At 32.4% G+C, this 24,264-nt stretch overlaps 1 protein-coding gene and 1 long non-coding RNA gene across 2 annotated transcripts in view; both read right to left on the minus strand.

The window, feature by feature from the left end:
- The window catches only part of LOC128680972 (uncharacterized protein), a 34,687-nt gene extending 10,593 nt beyond the window's left edge, over nucleotides 1-24,094 (minus strand). Inside the window, exons 1-5 of the mRNA XM_053764503.1 lie at nucleotides 23,568-24,094; nucleotides 3,647-3,750; nucleotides 2,338-2,520; nucleotides 627-799; nucleotides 311-464 (exon numbers count right to left, since the gene is read on the minus strand). Coding sequence (XP_053620478.1) covers nucleotides 311-464; nucleotides 627-799; nucleotides 2,338-2,520; nucleotides 3,647-3,739 — 603 coding nt within the window. The 5' untranslated portion in view covers nucleotides 3,740-3,750; nucleotides 23,568-24,094. The remainder of the gene's footprint in view (nucleotides 1-310; nucleotides 465-626; nucleotides 800-2,337; nucleotides 2,521-3,646; nucleotides 3,751-23,567) is intronic.
- Nucleotides 14,572-17,536, minus strand: LOC135309973 (uncharacterized). The gene is made up of 2 exons (XR_010370244.1): nucleotides 16,928-17,536; nucleotides 14,572-16,415 (listed from the first exon to the last, which is right to left on the minus strand). It is a non-coding gene; the product is annotated as an uncharacterized LOC135309973 (long non-coding RNA).
- Nucleotides 24,095-24,264: the final 170 nt, after the last annotated feature.

Below are 24,264 nucleotides of genomic sequence, written 5' to 3' on the forward strand. Positions count from 1 at the left end.
TTGTAAAACAACTTTTATTGCAAAAAAAAAGGTTAAGAGATCTAAGGTGATGAGATCATCTTTCGCACTTGTCATTGGATACTACCTACACCTACCTACTTACCTACACTACCTAATTGTGACGTGTGATTGATGACATATAAGTTGTTAACATTATCATCATAATAATTATACCTTCATCCTAGATTATAAGCACAAAACAACAGTATCTACATATCTGCAAAGAATTCTATTTACAAAGTCTATATTACACATCTTTTCCCTCCACTGTTCTCAGTAGAATTGTAAAAAAATATGTGTAATTGGATACCTTAGACTCCAAGATGACTGGTGGTGGCGGTGCAGCGCCAGTAGTGGTCGGGAGCGGCGGTGTGGTCGTGATTACTGTGTCCGGAGTGACCACCTCCACTAATGGAGATTCCACGTTCTTCCAGAACATCGAGTAGGTTTGGGCTACGGTGGCTCTAGAAACAAATGATGAAAATTGTAATTAAAACATCCTTGGGTTGTAGTACCTAAATATACAAGTACAAAATCGATAAATAAATCGAATAAAACTTTTTTGTCCCTATAATTATTTCAAACGAAACACATAGGGGTCGTACAAGTCTGAACGACATATTTACCTAAATTCAACGCCTCCTAAGAAATCAGTTGGCGCCTGCCATTGGAAGGTCATCGCTGGTTTATCTTCAGGCGAGGAGTGAGTCACGGTGTCGTTGGTGCTACTGCAGCTTGTCAGGTGTGTCGCTTCAGGGTCAGGCACTTTCAGAAACCGGCCGACTATGGCGTCTGGGTTCTGCAAAGGTGAGAATTAGTTGATTACATTTTGAAAATAATAATGGAATGATAAAATTTGGGACTCGAGCCGGATTCTAAGTTGATAACATGTCAATACTTTAATAATAAGATATTACATTAGTTCAAAATAAGCCTGGAATCTGGAAAATATGAAAATAATATGCTTCCGAGTAAATCAAAAGAAGAAATCGAAGAAAATCTCTTATCCTTAAAAAAAGGTTTTTCTTTGCGTGTACCTACTTGCTTTTTGCGTTTCGCTTTGCTCTGTCAATAACATACAAATTTATCATTCAGGTTTCTAAAAAGTAAGTAAGTACTAATTACTTTTGTGTTTCGCTACTATATAAATAGTTTAACCTCCGGAAATTGCAGCCAAATGCGCGTACAAAAACTGATGATTGTAATGCAAAAACGATGTCAAAAAGAACGGAAGAAACTTGAGATTGATTGAAGGATTTTTATAAGGAAAAGTGCTAAAAACATTTCTTATGTATTTAGGAACGGTTATTAAGTTTCATTCAAGGCATGTACCAACTATAAATTTTCAGAACGTGAGTTAACTATTACGTTGGTTATTAAATAAAAAAAATTACTATTCTTCCCTATTAGTCATGTTCAAGATGCTGAGTTTGTTTACCGTGTTTCACATTGAGTCATATTTATTCTGGACTATGATTAGAAAGAGTCATTCATTCATTCATTGAATAAATGAATGAAAGAAAGAATTAAAAAGATTAGGCTTCACGTAAACAATGCCTAGTAAAAATGTATTGTCTTCGAAATAATATAGCTACTAAAATTTGAAGGATATTTTAATCGATGATGGAGGGAAATATAAACCTGTACAGTCAACAGCACATCAACCTACCCAAATTCATTGCAAGCTCGTCTCTATCGCCGCGTCATAGAGGTTCATGCAGGATAACTTGGTGCGCTGTTGACTGTAACACTTATCTTTCTTTTTCTTTCTTTCTGCAGGCAGTTATGGGCAGCGGCATGAATAACCGTTATCTCTATTATTATAAACTGTAAGTAGTTAAGATGTTTGGCTACCTTGTACGACATTTCATTTCATTCTGAAGATAAAACAATTGAATAACAATAGAATCGCAATACGATTGGGGCGCGCAGGAACTTTAAAGGTTAATTGAAGGAAAAATTGAAGCTGAAAGCAAATAAAGCCTTACATAGATCAAATAAAGGAGAAGACTGAGCTTTGGATTTTTGACGTCAATAATTGATGTGTATATAATCCTAAGTTCAATAAAGTTTTTTTTTACTTTAAGGGTGCCTATATACTCACGAGTATTCACTAACACTTGCCCAGGTAACTAGACTATAGATAAGAACAAAACTTACAGAAAATTATATATTTTGCTATCAAACAATCAACTCAACAACAATACAAAAAATTGGCGGCATAAAAGTTTGATATCTGAAATTTTGCTTTTTTTTTTACTGCCAGGCCACCACTTAAACAAGGCACAGTTTAAGTTTTGGACAGAGTTTTGAATCTGAACATGAAAACTGACCAACCTGAATTTGTCTCGCCTGCAGTATGAATCCTCCAATAGGGACGGGCGCGCCGGCAGGGCTACCAATAGTTATATTGAGCACATCTCCTTGTCTGACTTGAGATGATGACGTCACTATAATGTATGGAGGAATCGTGGACTGGGGTTGGATGGTCGAGTGCCGCGGGAGCTGGTCAATGCAGGCCTGTGAATTAATAATTTATGTAAGTACGTAAAACACGGTAAGAATGTTATATTACCTACCATATACTATCGAGTATGGATAGTATGTTAGTATCTCCATACTAATATTATAAAGAGAAAAGATTAGTATTTTTGTTTTGTAATGAATAAACTCAGAAACGCACTGGGCCGATTTTGATGAAATTTGGCACAGAGATAGGCGAAACGTTCAGGAGTACTTTTTATACGTACTTTCTATACGTACTTTTTATAGTTTTACCCGTGCGAAGCCGAATAAATATTAATAAGGGTGTCTCGCTACTGATAGCGAGACATGGCAAAATTGTTATAAGTATCTATCGACACGGCCCGGCTTCGCACGAGATCGCCTCGTACGACATCCATAGGAGGAATATAGAGTGGTCATATTCGAGGGCGGAACCCCACGCCATCAGACTCATCGGGTCAGACCAGACGTCCACAAATAAGTTAGATGGGTGTACAAATATCCACATCTTGTTTATCGAATGAATATTAACCCATTCAGTATAAATTTATGCCATCAAAAACATGCTGTAAAAAACCCAAGTCTCGCAGCTCAGTTTTTCTACCATAAAAAGTTGTGAGATCCATGTTACCAAGTCGAATTTATTTAGTCCCTACTTAAGGGACCTACCTACCTTCTGTCTTTAAGTTATTAGGCAAGTTATTATCATATCAATATTAAAAATCTTTTAGGTTTTAAATAAATAGAGTGAGTGAGTGAGTGACAAAATCAAGAAACTTTAACAAGTTAAAATTATTTTACTATACTGGTTCAAATTGAATGAAATTTGAACCAGTATAGTAAATATACAATACCTGCTTAATTACTGAAAATGCAGGCTTCCTGTTTAATCCACAACGAAGTTATTGGGGTTCGAAATTGGCCTGAATTGCTTCGAGAAAAGGATGGTGCCTTCTTTTTTGCTCGACTTGCGGGGGCACTCCCGTGCCCCAGATTTATTTATTACACTTTATTGTTCCAAGTAAAAACGTACCTTATAAACAAATGGCGAACTTAACGCTAAAATCATTCCCAGCTAACCATTATCAGACAAACAAAAAAATAATTGATTTTAAATTAGGTACATTTTTATTTAACTCACCGCCGATGGCGCCCCTGATCCGTGTTGCTCAGAGTAACGTATCAGCAAGATAACAGCGAACAGCACATAAGTGCTTCTTTTCCGTGGTAACATTGTGGTGTAATCTGTAAACAAGGAAAAACAAATGAATATTATATCGTGGGCTATATTTTTGAAACAAGTCATGTACGAAAATGTCATTGTCAAAAATTACATTTTTGTATTGTATTATTTTGTATTTAATACAAGCTTTTATTGTTGTCAGAGATCTTATTGCATACAAAGTGTGACAAAAAATCATGTCCGCGCAGTATACCTTTGAGGAGTTCCCACGTCTGGAGCGGTTCCTGGATGCGCCACCATAAGATCATGCTTATCATAGTAATGCATTGCTATCTAAACTAAACGTGTGTACAAAGTTTCAGCTCAATCGGTTGAAGATATCAAAATTGAATTCCAAGATTCTACCCGACACATAATTATAATCGATTTAATTTAAGACTAAAATAAGATTTAAAAAAACCTTATGAAATATAATCTATATGACATGATAATCTATATGTGTGTTTTTTGCAAAGCGACTACTTAGACCAGCGGTTCTCAAACTTTTTATAGACGGAACCTCGAAATCTCGAAAATAAATTTGAGGAAAATGTATGGATCAGTTTTTGCGTTGGTTTAGGTTAGGTGTTGCTCCCGTATAAAAAGTTTTACTATCATGGCTCAAGCATGCAATAAATTTGCATAAAATGCAAAACGCTCTATTGAATTTACAGAAAAAACGTAAGTTGTGGCCTATTATATTATTCGTAAAATTGGCGCTAAGGCGGAGTTATCGGAAAAGGTATTTCTTACAGCGAATCTATAGAAACGTCTAAACTAAATATATTATTCCACTACATAAAGTTTATAAAGAAATAAAATAAAATAAGTTTTTATATAAGTAAATATAAGTAGTAAATATTTATTCATTAAGTAGGTAAACAATTTGCGAAAAGTAACATACTAGCGTTCTTCGCGTTTTTCATAGCTAATTATTTTGTATTTATTTGTACGGACATTCTTAATTAATTAATTCTTTCATAAATCATGCAATTTAATTAAAATGTACCTATATATTTTAACTGAAAATTTAAAACTTCACTAAACTTTTTTTAATGGCATTTATTAAATATTTATTTGTACTTTTAAGATAAATACACAAGCGAACAATATAACCAACCTCTTTTAAGTTTTCCTCAAACCTACACAAATAAATATACATTATCGAATTGCTTAAAAAAACTTGCGGAATTTGACTCATGACTTTGATGTCATAACAATAATAGAAAGAGACAGAGCTATGCGTTTGAACGAGAAAGGAAATGCTGTAAGAAGTAAGATCAATAAGGTCCTTTAAATGTGAACTTTCAGGACTTTCAGATTGATATATATATATAAAGGATTGGCTGAACGATTTACAGTAAAAAGAAAAAAATGTAACAATCTACGTAAATTCTCGACTTGATATACCTAGTAAAATTCTTAATATTAGCAGGCAAAAGAACGTTACGACGGTACGTACAAATTAAAAGTTAAGCCAAACAGAACTTACCTTTTTTCAAAGTCAGTTAATTAATTACAACATTATATTGTGTTATTTTAATATTAATAATATTTTTTAATTAAGTAATTATAATTATGTCAATCTAAATAAAATTCAAATACGTGGTCAAATTTTGCAAAATATAGCCTTGAATAAGTATATGGAGAATGAATTTGGTAACTAAGAATACATTTTGGTAACATGACCTCTATTTAATAAAATTTGTTTTAAGTTTTATTATGCATAACAATTGAGCGACTTGAATACATCTAACACCTGTGTTAGCAATAATAATATACTCAAGTGTAGATACGTAACTGTACCTATGTACAGTGCAGTGATAATGGCGTCAACTTGGAAACTAGTTGACTTAAACAAAAGAAGTTCAATATCATTTCTGTCATCTTCTGCGGATTCGGTACACATTTCTGGTATTTCATTGCGGTAAATAAATGCACTGATACTAATTACGCAATGTTCACGCATTCGCGTCGGCAGGTGTCCGAGTTCGGCGGCGTGAAGCTGGCATATCAATTGTTCTTCCGCAATTTAAATTTTATTTTCCAGGAAACTTGCTTAAGCATGAATAATATGGGTTTTATTTATTGTTACTACCTACTTCATTTAATTAGAATCAAAACTCCTCTATGATTCATTAATTCTTATTAATAGATTCAATCAAAACATTGTCCTTAATTTCAGGGCACTTCATATTATATATTATGTATTATCCTATATAAGTTAGTTTCCTTATTAAGAAACCCTTTAGAAATCATTAGTTTTTCTTATTAATAGGTACCATCAATCAAGGGCTGTCCCGCCCTTTCGTGGCGACCCCGTGTCCCCAATACGTTCGTATAATTTACATGTTTAAAGAAACTATCCTTGGAACAGTTTTTGGGTGACCCAGAAACTGTTTGGAGTTCAATAAATTATTCTCAAAGGTAATTCGAAATAAAATATTGATATGTGGAGTTTGGCATAAATTTGATAAATATTGGGCGCATACAAGCCTTATCTTTGTTATTTTTATTTCTTCTTTTAGTTGTATCATCATCATCAAGAGCGAGGCTCTTGTCGGTGGAGTTCCTTCCATTGTTCTCTTCACTTCTTGTGATACGACACGATACCCAATTTTAGTGTAGTTTAATGTAAAAAAATATTAACTATATTTAGATTGTAGTCTTATCTACAATTACTAAACGGTAACTTAGCACAAGATGTATGTATGACCAGTCGAGCATCCGACGGGAGAACTTCATAAATGCAATAGAATTTTAAATTTAGAATTGTCAAAATTTAAATACCTATTTGTAAAAATCTTTTTTTTTTCTATACTAAAACGAAAAAAATAACAATGACAGCTTACAAAAAAGTTTTAATGACAATCTGGGTAACAGAGTCAAGGACCATCAAACAATAGCATCTATTAAAAAAACTGCAGTCATTTACTACTTATTATTAACGTCACTTCTTAGATTGTGACTCAGATTCTAGAAATATTCGTCAGTGCAAGTGCAACTGTAGATGGGTGAATTTTTGAGCATTTTAATCACCGTCATTACCGTCTCTCAAAATAACCATTCTAAAATCTTACAAATCTCACATTGACAAAATTTTACATTATACCCCAACACAAATATTATTTTAAAATTTGGGTTAAAGATTCTTTTCTTTGTTGAAATTCGAAAGAGTGGTGATTGAAGTGCTCAAAAATTCACCTAGATTTCCTCGCGATGTTATCTTGTACCGGACTCGACGTTACATCAATCGGTGAAAATTACCGTAAATATTTAGAGTAGCGGAAATTCGGGATAACTAGGTACCAGTTTGAAGTAAAAAGTACCCTAATAGTAATTTATTTTATTATTAATTAAAATTTGGAATGCTTTCCTTTCATTATCAAAAATAATATCTTCTCTCTGCATCACCTCATGGTCGGTTGGTTCGTCTTTTACAATTATAAATACTTACATAATAATGATATGTATTTAATAGACACACCAACTTTGACGTGAAGTTTACCCTAATTACCTATATATATAGGTATACCTACCTAATTTTATTATTATGTCACTATAGGCCCGTCCCGGCTTCGCTCGGTTAAAAACATAATAAAATCTACACCTACCTTCCTCAGGAAACACGCTATCTATTGAATGAAGTTTACGACAGACAGACAAGCGTGGCAGAGGACTATGCTTTGTTATATGAAAGGTTGTAAGAAAGGTGATTGATTGACAACAGGGCTGCCCAAACAGTTATATAATAGCCTCTTAGTGAAACTTTGTATGACAATATCATATGAAACATAATGAGAACTTACGTAACTTACTAGGTTATTTTAAGTAGATTCATTTTGGAGGAAAATTACAATGTCGTCGAGATAGAATTATTTTTTAAGTAGCTACATCATGTCCATGTTTATTTTGGGCAAAAGTCTCCACACTCTTTTTCCATGTATCCTTGTCTTTGGTCTTCGTTGTCTCTGCCATCAATATTCCAATATTCCTATATTCATCCGACCATCTCGTCTTAGGCCTTACCCCTACTTACTATACAATTACTCCTACGATGTAAATAATGTCGCCTATTACGTTGGTACTTTGAGATAAATCGGTCTACTAATATAATGAAGCAAGAGTTTGGATGTCGCACGAGATGACTAATGGATAGAAAGTTAAGATAAGGGACAACAGCATTCCCAAAGGTGACGTTAAGCAGGCGGCCGGTAGTAAAACATGGCATGTGCATGTGTGGAATTGAATGAATTCCCAGTCAGAGGTAACCATCGAACTAATTACATAAGAACATTCTTGACCTTTCAACTTAAGTTTATAGTTGCGTGATAGAAAAATATTACTTTCAGGTATTTAACACCATTATATTTTATTACATGATTATCAAGCAAATGACTGCCATGCGACGATAGATAACGCAAAATAAATAATTTAATTGAGAATTACTAAGGCAAAGAATATTTGCCAACCTACGAGTACATATACATACATAGGTTTTAGGTTTTAAGTATTTATTTCTCAAATAGAATATACAATATTCACTTACTGAGAAACTATGTCTAATATACATGTTAATCGACGAGCATAACACTTAATATTCACTTATAACTAACATGCAAAGCAATACTTACAAATATTATATTGGGCGTATCGTACTTACAATAGTATGAAACTGCATATACAATACATATTGATGCTAAAATGGATTAAATCTTCATGTTTTACCGAATTTAGGTATGCAAATATAATTCAATGAATGAGGTTCATGCTATCTAATACAAATAACGAAAAGGTACTAAATAATTTATACTAGCTCAAAATTTTATCATTAAATAAATTTAAAGTAGAATAACATGTAGGTATCAGTTAAGAAACACGTGAGGTGTTTTTTAAAATAGATTTGCGGGCCTAAATAAATGTGTATGTGTATGTAAATCGTAGCAACACTGCGTTACTCTATACATTGATAGAACTGTTGTAAAGTGTTACCATGGGAAATGCATCGATTAAAGGTCAGTGAACTTGAGTGCATGCCTTGGCACCACTCACGAATTCCGTTATAATATGTACCTACTTACTAGATGTTTGATCGATAAGCTTTATTTTGCTTTTTATTGCGAGGTTGATTTTTTTTTTTAATATTAATCAAATATTAGTTCAAACCTATACATTCTGAAGTACTTAAATCATATCGAGGTTTAGCCTTAGCATATACACTTTTAAAGATAAAATAGCTGCGCCCCGAGGCTTCGCTCCCGTGGGAATTTCGGGATAAAACGCACCCTATGTGTTATTCTAGGTAATATTCTACCCGTGTATCAAATTTCATAACAATTTCATAAGAGTAACAAACATACACTCATGTGTATACATCTTTATAAACTTTCGCATTTATAATATTACTGTAATAAAAAACCTTACAGACTTTCTTACGAGCATTTTCCTCGACAGGCGAGTCAAATCATTTTAATTTGTGTAAATAATCATCGAGTTTATTAGTCTCGATTCGCTGCTCGGTAGTATGTTAATTGTTGAGGAAAGTGAGGTTGTTCATTAAATTTTATAGTTTTTATTACTTTTTATGGTGTTTTACGGGGAAAGAAGATATGAATGAAGTGTGTTGGGCAGGATATGTCAAAAAGGAAGTAACAGATCAGTTAACATTACACAGGGAGAAACAGGAAACTACCATGCTAATACTGACCACACAAAGTGAGATAATAATTTTTGCTTTTTGTAAACGTTATGTATTTAAAAATTATTATAAACTTACTTATGTATCTAATTATTATATATTATAAATTATAGATGATGGGCATCATCATAATGTGGGAATGTAATTAATCATGTAAGGCTAATTTATTTTTGATACAATAAAGTTTTATTTTACATTAAAGTTAAATCAAATTAAATTAAAAAAAAAAACTTAATAATAAATCATGTATTTCATAAATGTCGGAGGAAAAGAGAATTTTTCATTACCTCTAAAAACGATAAGAGTGATTAAAAATTTATTTTTTTAGAATGATGTTCATTTAAAAACCTATAGTTATATCGTCTATCATTCTACTCATATCTCTAAACATCTAGACAATTAAAAGGTACTTAATTTTATAGTCGTTAAAAAACCATCTAATATCAACTTGATACCTTGACGACATTGTTGGTTAACTTAAGTACCTACCTATATCTTGATTAAGTAGTCGTTAATTATTGTGTTTACATCCTTGCTTTGCTCGGTTGCATTCGCGACTATAACACCCACAAGTCAGCTTAAAAAAAGCGTTAAGACCGGCCTACTGCCTAACGCCAACTCTCTTTGGGAATGCTATAATTACATACCAAATCAACTGTCACGTATTAACCATTGGTCGCCTCGTACGACATCCACGGTAAGATATAGTGTGGTTCAATGCTAGGGCGGGAATCACACGCAAAAAATATTAAAATTTTAATAACTTGAATTCTCAAAACAGACTTTGAATAACTGCGTAAGCAATTAAGTTGTTATTATTACATACATACTACATACACACATGCATACCACATACATTTATATAACAAAATTGACCTCCAAACGAATCGTGTGAAAATATTTTTGTATGTATGTAACAGTATCTAGTACGTAGTATAGTTTGTATAGTTTAATAGAACTGCTGTCTAATGATCATTTGTTTTGATTGTCTGAAGAATGTACATAAATGTGTTCCACCTAACTGATAATATTCAAAACTGTTTTAATAATATAATAGTGAAAATATGTAACACGATAACAACTTAGCTAGTATCAAGTCAAGTCACGCATTCAAAATTATACATTTATCAAAACACATAGCTAAAAATAAGTCTGTAGTTAGGCTTTATTAGCGTTGTGTTTTTTATAAAAGTACTAGCGACCTATCCCGGCTTCGCTCGGGTAAAGATAGGTATAATAAATTATACACCTAAACCTTCCTCAGGAACCACACTATCTATTGGTGAAAACTGCGTGAAAATCCGTGCTTTAGTTTTTGAGTTTTACGACAGACTTTGCTTTATAATATGTAAAGATAATTTAGAAATGTAAAATATTTAAAAAAATCGTGTAAATATTTTTACAAAGAAAACTTTTTGCACCTGAACATGAATTACATGAATGATAAATGCGCACATATTGGTTCCATAATTGTTATTTTAAGCATATTATAAAATGTTTATGTCAGCTATGCGGCTCCCGCCTGGTAGTAGTAGGTAGGCTAGTATTGTCAAAACGCTCATATAAGAGAGAGAAAGAGAGGGAGAGAGAGAGGAGAGAGAGAGAGAGTAAACAATATTATGTTATTTATTTTAAACCATAAAACATAATATTATTTACAGAATACAAATTGTTAATGTACATGATAAGTAGTCAAATGATTAGTTACCCGCTCAAATGTTTTTAACCAATTACGATACATATCCTGGCGTTAAACATTTTCAACGCAAAACTTTATGAAAGTTTTTATAATTTATCGCCAGCCAGTTGAAACAAGTTACAATTTGTAAAAAAAAACAACAATTACAATTTAAAAAAAAACACAATGAGTCAACTTCACGGGCGATCGACTGCGTTATGTTCCGAGGTCGACACCTCTGCCACAGACTGCGTGCTGGCTGAGGTCAGTTATACAATAGTTAGTGAACTGGCTAATAAATGTAATTTTCATCTCGCGAGGGTCATATAACCTCAACGATCTGCACTCAACTAGATGATTTATAAGTGTTACATTTTGCCTCTAGATTGCATATCATAATCGTACCGGTTACTTAAGCTCATTTAAAAGATTAATCAGCTTTTTAATTAGCATATTGTATTTGATCTATATTCTATACTCTTTTGTACCTTTAAGTGTTTAAGTTTAATGTTTGGATTTTATGTGTTTGCCGAATAAATGATTTCTTTCTTTCTTTCTAGCAGACAACAACAAGTCCAAATTTTACACAATTTGAATAATTATGTATTTTTATTTTTATATAAAAAAATCTCTTTTATATTTAAAACAAAGAGACATCACTACAACAGGGTAGATGACAAGGATAAAATAGATATATTTAAAACTATAGTGATAATTCATAGACTGTAATAATGCTGCTCGATCATTATACGAATACATATTTAAAGTAGGTTGGGAAGCCCATTAAAAAAAATCTCAAGCATTTAAAAACTAAAATTAAACCAACTTTTATTACCTAAAAAGTCATTAGCATGAACGCAACAATTAAGGATAAACGAAATATTAAACATAGCTTTCTTCGCTATGATATAATTCGATCGTGACGTCACGTTAGAGTATCATTTTGTATGTGTGATTTTATTTTTGTCATATCTTTGAAAGTATTGTCATTATCACAGTATTTTTTTCACTGGTGTTTAATATAAGGGCATTCAAATTAATCATCCCAATAAATATTGTCATCTACTCTATCTAAACGAACGACCAATAAAATGTTCTTAATGTTACACACAAAGCTATTAATTGTGAAAATAATATATATTTTTCAATTTATATGAGGTGAAAAAAACTCCACTAAAAACAGTTGACTTTTTAGTGGAGTTTTTGAAAATGATTTTAGCATGAAATCCACCTTTTGTACATTAACTATTTGTATTATTTGCTAAAATAAATATAAAAATAAATTTTAGCTGTTATTCTCGGGGCAATGCCATGCCAGTGAAAGACCAAAATAAACTTTAGACCAATTTCAAGGATATTTCACGTTTCTTCCGCATTTCACTCGTAGTGATTTGCATTACCTACTTGTATTGTAGACTAATACAAATTGTGTGTATTTTTAATTCGATCACTACATAAAGCAATTTTTAGAGAATTATTATTATTTGATGAAGAATTATTTTCACGCCCTATCGCGTGCCGACATGTACCTAAAACCCTAAATAATTTACCATTGCTGTTTTTTTTTTACTTCAGAGAATTAAGAACGAGTTTATTTGTTAGACAAATTAAAAAAAACCCCGACTTTCAATATTCATTTCGCTACAACTTTTGAACGGCTGAACCGATTTTCGTGAAACATAGGTAAGAACACTCGGGATAAAATCATCTATCATACAATAAAAACTAAACGAAAATCGGTTCATCCGTTTGGAAGCTACGATGTCACAAACACAACACAGATAGACACAATAAACTTATAACACCCCTCTTTTTGCGTCCGGGGTTAAAAAATAGAATTGAATAAACAACGTTAAAAAATTTAAAACTTAAAAGATTTTTAATATTGTTATGATAATAACGACAGAAGGTCCCTTAAGTAGGGACTAAATAAACAATATAACATGGATCTCACAAGTTTTTACTGTAGAAAAACTGAGCTACGAGACTTGGGTTTTTACAGCATGTTTTGATGGCATATTTTAAATTATAAATCAATTGTACAATACGTCTACGTAACTATTTATGTAAGTAAAATGTTTACACACGGCAAAATGTTTCATTTCATATTAGTCATTTTTGAGACGTGGTACTACTTATACGGTCATAATTTATGCTAATGCTCGAATCACTTTCTTGCTTCATAACTTGCGTTAGTTTGTATTTATAATTTCTGTGCTATGGAGTTATATTGACTATACTGTGTGCCGGGTCTTTCCTTTAGCAAGTACCCTCTATGTTAAGTATAATTATTGACAGATATTTGTATGTGAGCTGTTGAGAATTGCCTATTATTATCAAAAAAATATCGCGTCATTTTTTCGAATCCCATAAATCAAATAACTCCAACGCTTTAAAATATATGTATCTAGGAATGTTTTACTCGAAAAAAAAAACGAAAGGGAAAACGGACTGGCATAGGCTACATTTAAGCCTCAGGCGTGGCCGGAGATAACTGCTAGTATACATATAAACTTCACAAAACAAATACAATGTTAATGTAGTGCAGTTTGATCGCATTTATACGCATTTTACCAATGTCTTGTGTCCACCGTTCGTGCTGCTTTCTCTTTCGAACACAACATTTATGCATGTATGTACGTACGTACGTACGTGAGCTACGATGTCGACGCAACAATTAGAAATCCGACGATTATTGGCAGATACGGGCGGTGGAAAGTGTTTGGGATATTTATTATTACCAGTACCTACATACTTTTGTATGTAAACGCTCAGATGTGTCCATAATCAGGTAAGTACATCCAGTACTCAGATGTATCTGGGTGAATCAACTTTTTAGTGCCAAGTTCGAAAATTTTTGTAGTTTTTAAAAAAAAATCTGTTTTGCTTATTTAAATGTCTTAGAACATAGAAAATTTATTATATTTTATGATTCTGTATAGAGCAGTGCACTTTTACTTATTATTTGTTAATTTTTGGCTTGTAAACGTGCTGAAGTCCTAAAAAATCAGTCACCAGGACAACTAGTTCTATATTTTTTTTTACATGGTAAAATGTATTTTATGTTAAAGAAAATACTTTGAATGTGTAAAATGAAGTACATTTTATAAGATTTTGAGAATTCACTCTTTATTACATGCACAACTTCATAATTATTTTAAGAAATATAACTGTTGGACAACCACCATTACTATATTTGGTGAATTATTTCATAAAAATAGTTTTATTCTCCAAATATTACAAAATCGACAATACTGGTGGTATATTTTATAATTAACTACAGATAAATAAAAAATAAACATACAATTTCTAAGTATTTGTTGCAAAAAAACTTGAAACTTGTTTTCTTTTCATGGGGACATTTTAGTTGTCCAAAGGACTTTTCCTTTGTACAACCAGTAAATCCACTGGACAACTAAAAGGGAATTAGGAAATACCACATCATGAGGCATAATAAAACACTTAAAATTCATCGAAACAAAATTATATTGTAATTTTCCAAAAATTTTAATCAAAATTTAACAAAAATAATCAGTTTCTTAAACTTAAATGGTTTTGACTGCTTAAGCTACACGGCATTATAAGCTGTATAAGATACTACGTATAAAATCAGTCATGGCTATTATCAACACTTTTACAATCTAATAATCAACATACCATATAACTATTATGTCAGTCTTAAAAATATTTTGAACACCATAATTTACAGTAATTCTTATCTAAATATTATTTTTATGTAATCATTCATTAACACAAGACTTTCGACGAAAGTTAACATACCATCTGCATCTAGTAACCTTAAAACAAATATTTGAACCTAAACCTAATAATACTCATGAATTCGTAATTTAGCAATCAAATTATTTTTCAAAAACGTTAACATCAAAGAGAAATTTATAGTAATTTACATCTCTCTTACATTGTAACTCAGGCATGGGTAACTTACGTACAATATCTTCATAAGCTACGTACGATATGTCATTCTCATTGATCACAAAAAGTTTTCCTCCTTTAACGCATTTCAGAAATGTTACTCTAATTTCACCATCATCTTCTTGAGCAATGCACGCATAGGTATGGTACGATTTCCTTTTGGTGTCATGAACTTTGACTAGTAAGAAATCGCCTTTTATAGGTAACTTGCTACTTTGCCCTGAGTTTGAAGGCCCTGGCTGTACAAAGTCACGATCTTCTTCAGAGTTCTCTGAAGAGTCGTAAATAGCTTTGTAAACGCTTTCATGGTGAAACGCCTGGAAATCTTCTATTGAAATTCTTTCTTTGGCTTTAGAAGTTAAAGCTATTAGTGGCATATCATCATCAGCACTGCAGTGGATTTCAGCAGAGTGAGAATTTTCTATCAAATCTGACAACGGTAAGTACACTTTAGGATGTAAGCATTCACACAATCCTCTGGCACAGAAGCAACTTAAATATCTGTACTTTAACTGGCCGTATACTCTCGAAAAAATTTGGTGCACCTCTTTTGTTCCATTAAGTGGGACTATATTCTTTGGAATACTGTTCTGTATAAAATTGATATCTTCTTTAGTTATATAAATTAACTTGATTTTGCTGGAATATTTTAAGACTGTATAAAACTCTAAGGCATTCGTTATATCTGTGCCAGTTGCCACCTTGGTGTCTGCTGCTCTTTTCAAGTATTCTCCAATCCTGTCAGCAGGTCCTTTTCCATAACCAGCCTCAAAATATGACCATTTAAAGTATTGGAAACCAAACGTTTTGGTGCAAGCCAAGAAAAAATTAAGCTTTTGTCGGTATTGCGAGAATGGCCCATCCGAAAAAAAGTGAATAATGTCAATTTGTGGGTAATTTTGGCGAATCAATGTTAGTATCGGATGTAAATGGGCCCAGATTGCAGCTGGTTGATGAACGTTGCATGGTGAAACGGAGCAAAATTATAAGGCTTTGTATGTTTTTTCTTTGTCATGCACGTACACAACCACTGTATGAAGAGTGATTTGGTTTCGAGATCCACCAAAATGATGCGCTTGAATTTCCTCCGTGCATTTTGCGTTTGTAATCTTGGGGTACGTTAATTTCTTGAAGGACTATTGGAGAGCTAGGTGGTGCAAGTATATTTTCAATTGCCTTCTTACGTTGTCTTTGATTTTGTTTCCTGAGTTTCCAAATAGTTCTACATTTTTTTTTCTTCTGGCTGTAAATCTGAAACTAATCTTTTATTCTTATGATAACTTTCCCTTTTCTTTATTTTTCGTTCTTCATATTTCTCCGAATCTGCTTTCAACTTCTCTCTATAGCGTCTTAATTTTTCTTTTGCAGACATCCCCATTCTGAAAAAGTTTAATATAAAGAAAGTTTTCAAAGTTTGTGCTCTCGTATATGGTGCATATACGAGACTCCAAACTTTGAATATGCTTTAACTCTATACTCTATACAATACAAGTACGAAGGCAATCAGTTAGTTAGTTAATCATGTTTAATTACTCTTGCATTAAAAATATAATTAAAAATGACATATAAAAATCACAGTGTAGTTATTATTAATGAACATTAATTATATAACTGTTTCAGTCCAATAAAATTCAAATGTTTTGTAACATTGTCCTTGGGACAGCTATAAAATTCCCACGGGCAACTCTAGATATCCCTCGGACTACCGTTTTTGTCCCACGGACAACCGATTTAGTGGTCCAGAAGACTGGTTGTCCACTTGACATATTTTATAATTTCAGCTTTCTATTAAAAAACAATATTTATTCTACAGGATTATACCACTAACATAAAGCCAAGGTCAATTGTCAACTGTTAAATAACAATACAGTAATATAGCGATCGTACTTACCTAATATTTACGCCGGTCCGGGGGACACACAATAAACACACCCACTCCGCGCTCTAGAGTTTGACCGACTAACGCGGGGGGCGTTGGCAATTTCAAACTTGCTGCTTTACCATCCTAAACTACATCGAGTCACGTGTTGTATTCGCTAATTCTGTGCCATCTCCATATTAGCATCGTAATTTAAGAGTGGTTGTCCGATGGATTTACAAAAAGAAACGATTTTGTGGGACAAGAGTAACTTGAGAAAAAAAGATAGATTAAAAGATTTTAAAAATTATTAGTTATGATTCACTTACACATAATAAATTCATAGTATGTTATGTGTTGTAATATTTATTGTCTTAGAGGAATTTTTTTCGGCGGTGACGAGTTCAATGCATAAAAGTAGTCCAGGGACACTAACTTAAACATAAAAACAACCCATTTGTCACTCGGACAACCGTTATATTTTGGTAAAAAATATAATTAATAAATAATTTTTAAAGCTAGTATATAGATTTATTTTGAAGTTTCTTGGTTAGATGATAATATTCACCAATTTCGTATTGGTTACCTTTTAACTAATCTGGGACCGAGTGCAGTTGTCCAAAGGCAAGTAAAAGTTGATTAACCCATCTATACTTCTATATTAATACCTATTATGGTGGTCAAGTGGTTAAAACCGTCCGTCTGAGATAAAAACGTCCCAGGTTCCAAACCTCGTGCCACTTGAGTTTCTATACTAATCTGACCCTTGTACAGAGTCATGCATAGACCATCAATTGCTTCCAGTGAAGGAAAACATCGTGAGGAAATCTGCACACTGGTTGACAGTTAAAACATTCTTTTTTTTAAATTTAATTTGGCATACATCACATAGAAAAAGATTAAAAGGTATATATATATATATATATATATATATATATATATATATATATATATATATATATATATATATATATATATATATATATATGTATACCATGACAAATATAGTACCTATGTTTATAACCACAATGATTTATTATCACCTTTCTCTCTTGACAAGGCTTTTGTCAAGGTCCAAAACATGAAGTCGGATGTCCGTATCGACACTATATTGACAGAACCCGAGGAGTTGCGGACATTGCGAAAGATATAATCTATAGAGACAGGACACGTTGTCATTTGAGCTTAGATTATAAGAACAGATCTAAGTTACAATACTCAGATTTAGAATGACATCTTTTGCTAGAAAGCCCGCAGAAACCATGTGAGATATGATATCGAAATATTCAAAAACAATTTCATAATTTAGGTAACTGTTTTGATTCATTTCTTTTTGAATACTTGTATTTAATGTTATAAAAAACGTTGATCTTGGACGGAGACGAAAGGATTTACCTAAATCCTACCTATTCCGAAAGAAGTAAAACGCAAAAGCATAAAATCAGAAAATTGTATGTTTTGTATTCCAATTCGTTTCAAAATAATGGATCAACATTAAACTAATGACAATTATACTAGCTGTCGAAAAATCTTGTAGTTATAATTGTCAATTACTTACAAAATCCTAATTGATAAGTAAGATGTTTAAGTACATGAAAAAAATTTCTGGCAGTGTGTCTAGGAAAACGAGAGTCAACAAGTTTGATTTTCTACACACACATCGTTTAACCTTTAGCTAATTTGCTTTCATTCGATCCAGGGAATTCATTCGTTCATTCATTCGTTCAGAAATGCCAGTAGTTTATAGCTTGTGAGAAATTGCTATTTAATATAAAAATTTACATGAAAAGTGCCTGTGATGGTCTAATTTCTGAATAAATTATTTGTATTTCGAATTTGAATTTGGGACCTTTATGTAGCTCCAGATAGGAACTGCTAGAGTGACATTGTGTAGGCTGATCTGCGTGTATTGGGACACTGCGTAGTAAGTAAATGGCGTTCTCATTTCGGAGGTCAAGATCGACTTTCGGGTCACGGAGCCAGAAGGTAAGTACAAAAGGTAATGTTGTATTGTAAAGATTCTTTACAAAAGATTGAAAATAAAATAAACGTTTTATGATCAATATCGTGAGATTTTTTTACAATCGAGCAAGCAATGATTCGTGTTTGTATCAATTTATTCTTGAGCTAGGTATTGTAGTGCTACAAATTGATATTTCATTGACAATGGTTAATATACATTTAGGGTAACAAATTATCTTTTATTCAAGATTATTCAAAGATATTCATCTTTGAATAATCTTGAATAAAAGATTATTTATTTATTTTGTTACCCCATATATTTCTTTCGACGAATTAAGAATGATATAAAATATGAGCGATCTTGGCGTTACAGCAAAAATCACACATAGGTACTTGGGTATATGAAAAACAGCGGTCATGAACCAAAACGGTGTCCGTTTTGGTAAGTTGACTAACAATAATAATAACAAATTGTAAAACTATGGAGCGTCTTCGATGCTCACAACTACCTATAATGTTCGTGATGCAGGACTATAAACGCAACAATAGTATGCATGCATGATGCAATTGCTTGTTTCTTTTGTTTTGTTATGATGTCTTTGCGTGTTATGAGAGTTAAGAAATTCGCCTACGTACTCTATAGAGGTCCATTGTAGGTAGTTAATTGGTTAGGTTAGGTTATGGTTGAAAGGTCCCTGGTTTAAATCCAATTAATGTATTTTGAGTTTGTAGACCATATACTTAATTTGAATAAACAGTCGTTCTGAAAAATACAAATATCTATAATTTATCTTTATAATGTGGAATGAAACATAACGACTTTCTTTGCAATATTAATGGAATGGTTTACAATTGCCTTCTCTATTTCACACACTAGATAATATAATAAATGATCAACTAGAGGTGTCTCACGATGTTTTCCTTCACCGGATACCTAGCATAAGGTATAAAATCGAATTTTGCAAGTCAAGCATAATGTGCGTTCATTTCAAGGTTATAAGAGTCATAACTATAAACCGGTCCTATAGTAATGATACATGGTGATATTGTTTGAAGGATTTTCCGTCATCTGATAAGTACTTGATCGAGTTGGGTAATTTATTTAATTATATCATATATTTTTAAGTAAGTACTTCTATTAGGCACCGATTTTTTGTAGGCGGGTTTTGGATTAAATGTAGTAGATACTGATCAGTCCGGGGCAGTGGTCCAACTGCTCCGTCCAACTATTTGGGCCCCTGGCCAATATTGTGAGGATGTATTTGTGTATGTTTGTTACTTTTCTCGCAAAATCTACTGGACGGATTGTTATGAAATTTAATCTTTAAAGAATTCAATAATCGTGACTGAATGTAACCTTACGATCACCATATTCTATTACAAGCCATCGGATTTACGCAATTAGTACCCACTATTGCTAATATTTACAAAATTCTAGCGAACAAAATTGAATATTCATTATGAAATTGATTGGATCATTGTTTGTTCTACTAATTAATGTACAAGTTGATTATAACGAGCAATTGTAGCTTCATTATTTTAATTAGATTAATTTCTGTCAATATCTGGGGCTGGGGCTATAATGTTTTTTTAATTCGACATTATTTTATTAAATAGAAAAGTTTTCTTGTCATAGGTGCTGTGTGTGGCACATGGTTGTAATACCGCGGTTGTTGTAATAAAGTAAATCTTACAATTTTGAAAAGTCGTCTGCGATTGCACAGCCGGGCCTCACGTCAGCCCTTCTTGAAAATACTATTGTTGCTTGTCAAGGCTTTGTGTCCCTTAGTCACCTCATAAAATATCTACGGGGTGTTATGGAATCATCCTATTCTAATGCGGTACTACACATCACACTTTTTGGGGGCCAATATTCACGCATACTTAATTTCGTCAATTTTGAATGAATGAACGAATGAATGAAATGTTTACTCACTTGAAACATACAAATAGATGTTATGTATTTTCGAAATACGTACAATACTACATAAGTAGTATTTGCAAGCTGATGCCTCAAGTAACACAATTTTATAAACGCAATTGTGAACAATGATCGTGCCATTGACTTGTTATGGCGGAAGACGATATATTCCCATACACTGTGATTCTCGTGGGAATTATGACGAGACTTATTATAGAGCAGTAAATTGCTGGTGTGTACCGAAGATGCCATTACAAGAATCACTCAAGGTACTTAAAAATATACATATAAATAAAACACAGCATATATAAACAAAACACAACATACATAATTTTTTTTACAAACAAATAAAGAAACACTGTGTCTGGTTCTAAGCTTTTGCAACGAATATTCATTTTTGTTTGGCAACTGGTTGAGTGGCAAGAATGTTATTCTTCTTTGAAGAAAGTAAGAATAACATTCTTGATCTAGTTGTCAAAGTCTAGGTGTTTTGAGAAACTCAGTTTCAATCCAAGTTGTTCACAAAAAAGTTAAAACATTTCAAAAAGGTAAAAAATATGTATATTTTGTCACTATCGCACTTTACAATATTTGGCATTGACAGAACGAGACGTATCATGCTATCTTTTTTATGAATTACAGGGAATGTTTGGGAATTAATATACATGACAAATTGTCTGTGGCAAATTGACATACCTAAACCAATTTTATCATAATAAAAAAAAATGCTAAAATTATTCCCTTTGTTTAGACACAAGGAAAGCTCCATAAACTGCGTTAAAACAACATTCTTACATTATTAACTTGCGAGACATCGAAATTCTTTTTTTTTTATTATTAAGTTTTTATAGTTGGCGGCCATAGTGCCTATGTCGCAAGATATTTACTGGTATTTAGAGCGCCTCGCTAAGGACAGCTACACACGAGACGTCCGGTCCGACACAAATCGCATGGTTGGCCGGTATAAATAAATTTTGGTGATACATAAGTACAGAATAGTTTATTTTTATTGGATAATTTCTCTGTTTGTCTGTTCGTGATAAACTACAAAACTACAGCATGGATTTTCATGCGTTTTCAACAAAAGATGAGGAAGGTGTAGGTAATATTATGTTAAGTAAAATATGATATAGAATATAGTAGTTACACTTGAGTTACACTATTTTAATTAGGCCAGTCCTGTAAAAATTGTTGTAAGAGTGGTAAATAAATAAATAAATAAATGTGATCGATCGATGGTAAACCCGATCGAAGCCAGAAAGGGAGCCGCTAGTAGGATTACAATTTACTATTCAGTCTATAAAATACTTTTTTTAATTTTTGCAATAGGTACTTAGGTATATTCCAATATATTTTTCCTTCTTGTATTAAATGTGTAGACAAGGGACACTTTTATAAAAAACTAAATGGTGCTTTATTTCAATGGTTGTCTATTTGTAAAGAAAAAAAGACCAGCTTGGATCAGACATTGGTTAAACAGCCAAAGTGAACAGAATAAGCAAGAACTAGCTTGTTTCTGATGTAACTTTAAATGCGGTATCCGATTCGCTTATGTATAGCGACCCTAACTTAAGTTAAGGTCATTTCTGTCACGTTTTGGACGTGTCAATGACAACTTGTATATTTAATGCGTACCATGTGTGCTGAAATGTATGTTTTAGACCCAAATTGATCAAATTACTTAGAATCATTTTTGTTTTCAATAACTACTTCACTCAATAGCTATTTAATATCATGGTTTAAAACCTTGTAATTGGATATCGTTTACTTGCTTTTTTTTTCACAAAACACTCAGGTGTTTCGTGAAAAACACAGTGACCAGTGTGTTCCACTTATTTAATTATTCGACCAATGTTGTTGCAATCTATGATAAGAGATAGATTCTTTTTTATGTTATAATTTTTTTTTAATATCTGACACCAGGATTCGCTTACATACTTTTTTATTTCCACTTCGGTCGTGGACATCCCTAGTTGTTAGACCATTGGCACTCACATCCTTGACAGCGACATCAAGCCAGCACTTTTTGGGTTGATTTTTTATACATCTATGTACTGTCACCGTTACTACGAGTTCGAGTGTTAAGCCATTCTATTGAAATAACGCTTAACCTCTCTGTTCATTAGTGCCGATAAATTGATGAGACTCACGATTCATGAAATCTTGTACCTACTTTTGAGTTTATCCCTAATTGTTTCCATTACATCGTAGTTAAAATTATGAAATGAAATTACCTAGCTATTATTTACCACTAGGTACTTAGAAATTTCAAATCGATTCTTTCGACATTTTATTAGAAATTGTGTTTTAACAAAATATGAAAAATTACTTTCAAAGTAATTTCCAATAATTGTGATAATGAAATTAAATTTCAAATTAAGAGGGAGATAGGTAATAAAGATACTAAATTTCTTGCAAGAATCTTATTAGATATTTTTTTTTACAGTTATACAACCAAAAATAATATATACTTTTAATACAATCGTAAATCGTGTCTTATTAGCATGTGCAGTCGTTGAGTTATAACATTATAGTACTACAAGCATCACAAGTATGTGGTAACAATACGGTAATATCTAAAACCTTGCAGTTTGTAAACGGTTATTATAAAAATGCCAGTTATTCTCATTTGAGGACATAAAAATAAAACTATTCAAAACATTTTTTTTAAGGTTTTATCAATGAAGACCTTTTCCGTATCGTACATAATGCCTTCAACTAACGTGAGGAATTCTTACTTTTACTTTCGATTTACTTACAAAAAACCGGTCATACAAGTTTGGTACGCACCTGTGGAACAATCCAACGTGTTATGTTTTCTAAACACTTATAGCAAACGTGTAACAAATAATCTGCCACAAATTCACAGGATACACACAGATTTCTCACAAGTCACAACACTCAATCTTAGGAATGTTGCAATAAAAAAACAAAATCCGCAATTCTAAAACACTGGCTACAATTAAAAAAAATCACTGCATAGTTTTTAATTACAAAATGTTAATGAGACAGGCTGACGTTGCGATAGTTTTTCCGATTAAAAAGTTAATTGAAACTTAAAGAATTACAAGAGCAACGTTCGACACCACCGAAGGCTTTACCGCGAATGAATGAGTGAACGACGCTTGTGAATGTTGCTGTTACGGTGAATGACCGCGTCGCTCCAATGGGTGGCATTTGAATGAAATGAATGATATGAGTCATACATTAATAGCGGGGTTTCACGTCGGAAAGCTGTTTATTTGTAGGAATTTCTTGTCCACTCATTTTGAATGCAGACCATGGGTTTTCCTGTTCCTCTTTCTTGCAAATGTAGACTCCTAACTTCTATTGAGTGGTTCATCAATCGTACAAAGTTGTTATTAAAAAAATACAATTAAGTACTTATTTTAATAGTTTTTTTTTTAATTTTTAGGTTAGTTAAGTAGGTAGGTACCGTCAACCACATGACAAGTTACACTGCATGAACTTCTAAGTATTAAATATT

The sequence above is a fragment of the Plodia interpunctella genome, chromosome 25, assembly GCF_027563975.2.
Source record: "Plodia interpunctella isolate USDA-ARS_2022_Savannah chromosome 25, ilPloInte3.2, whole genome shotgun sequence".
In the NCBI taxonomy this organism is placed as follows: domain Eukaryota; kingdom Metazoa; phylum Arthropoda; class Insecta; order Lepidoptera; family Pyralidae; genus Plodia; species Plodia interpunctella.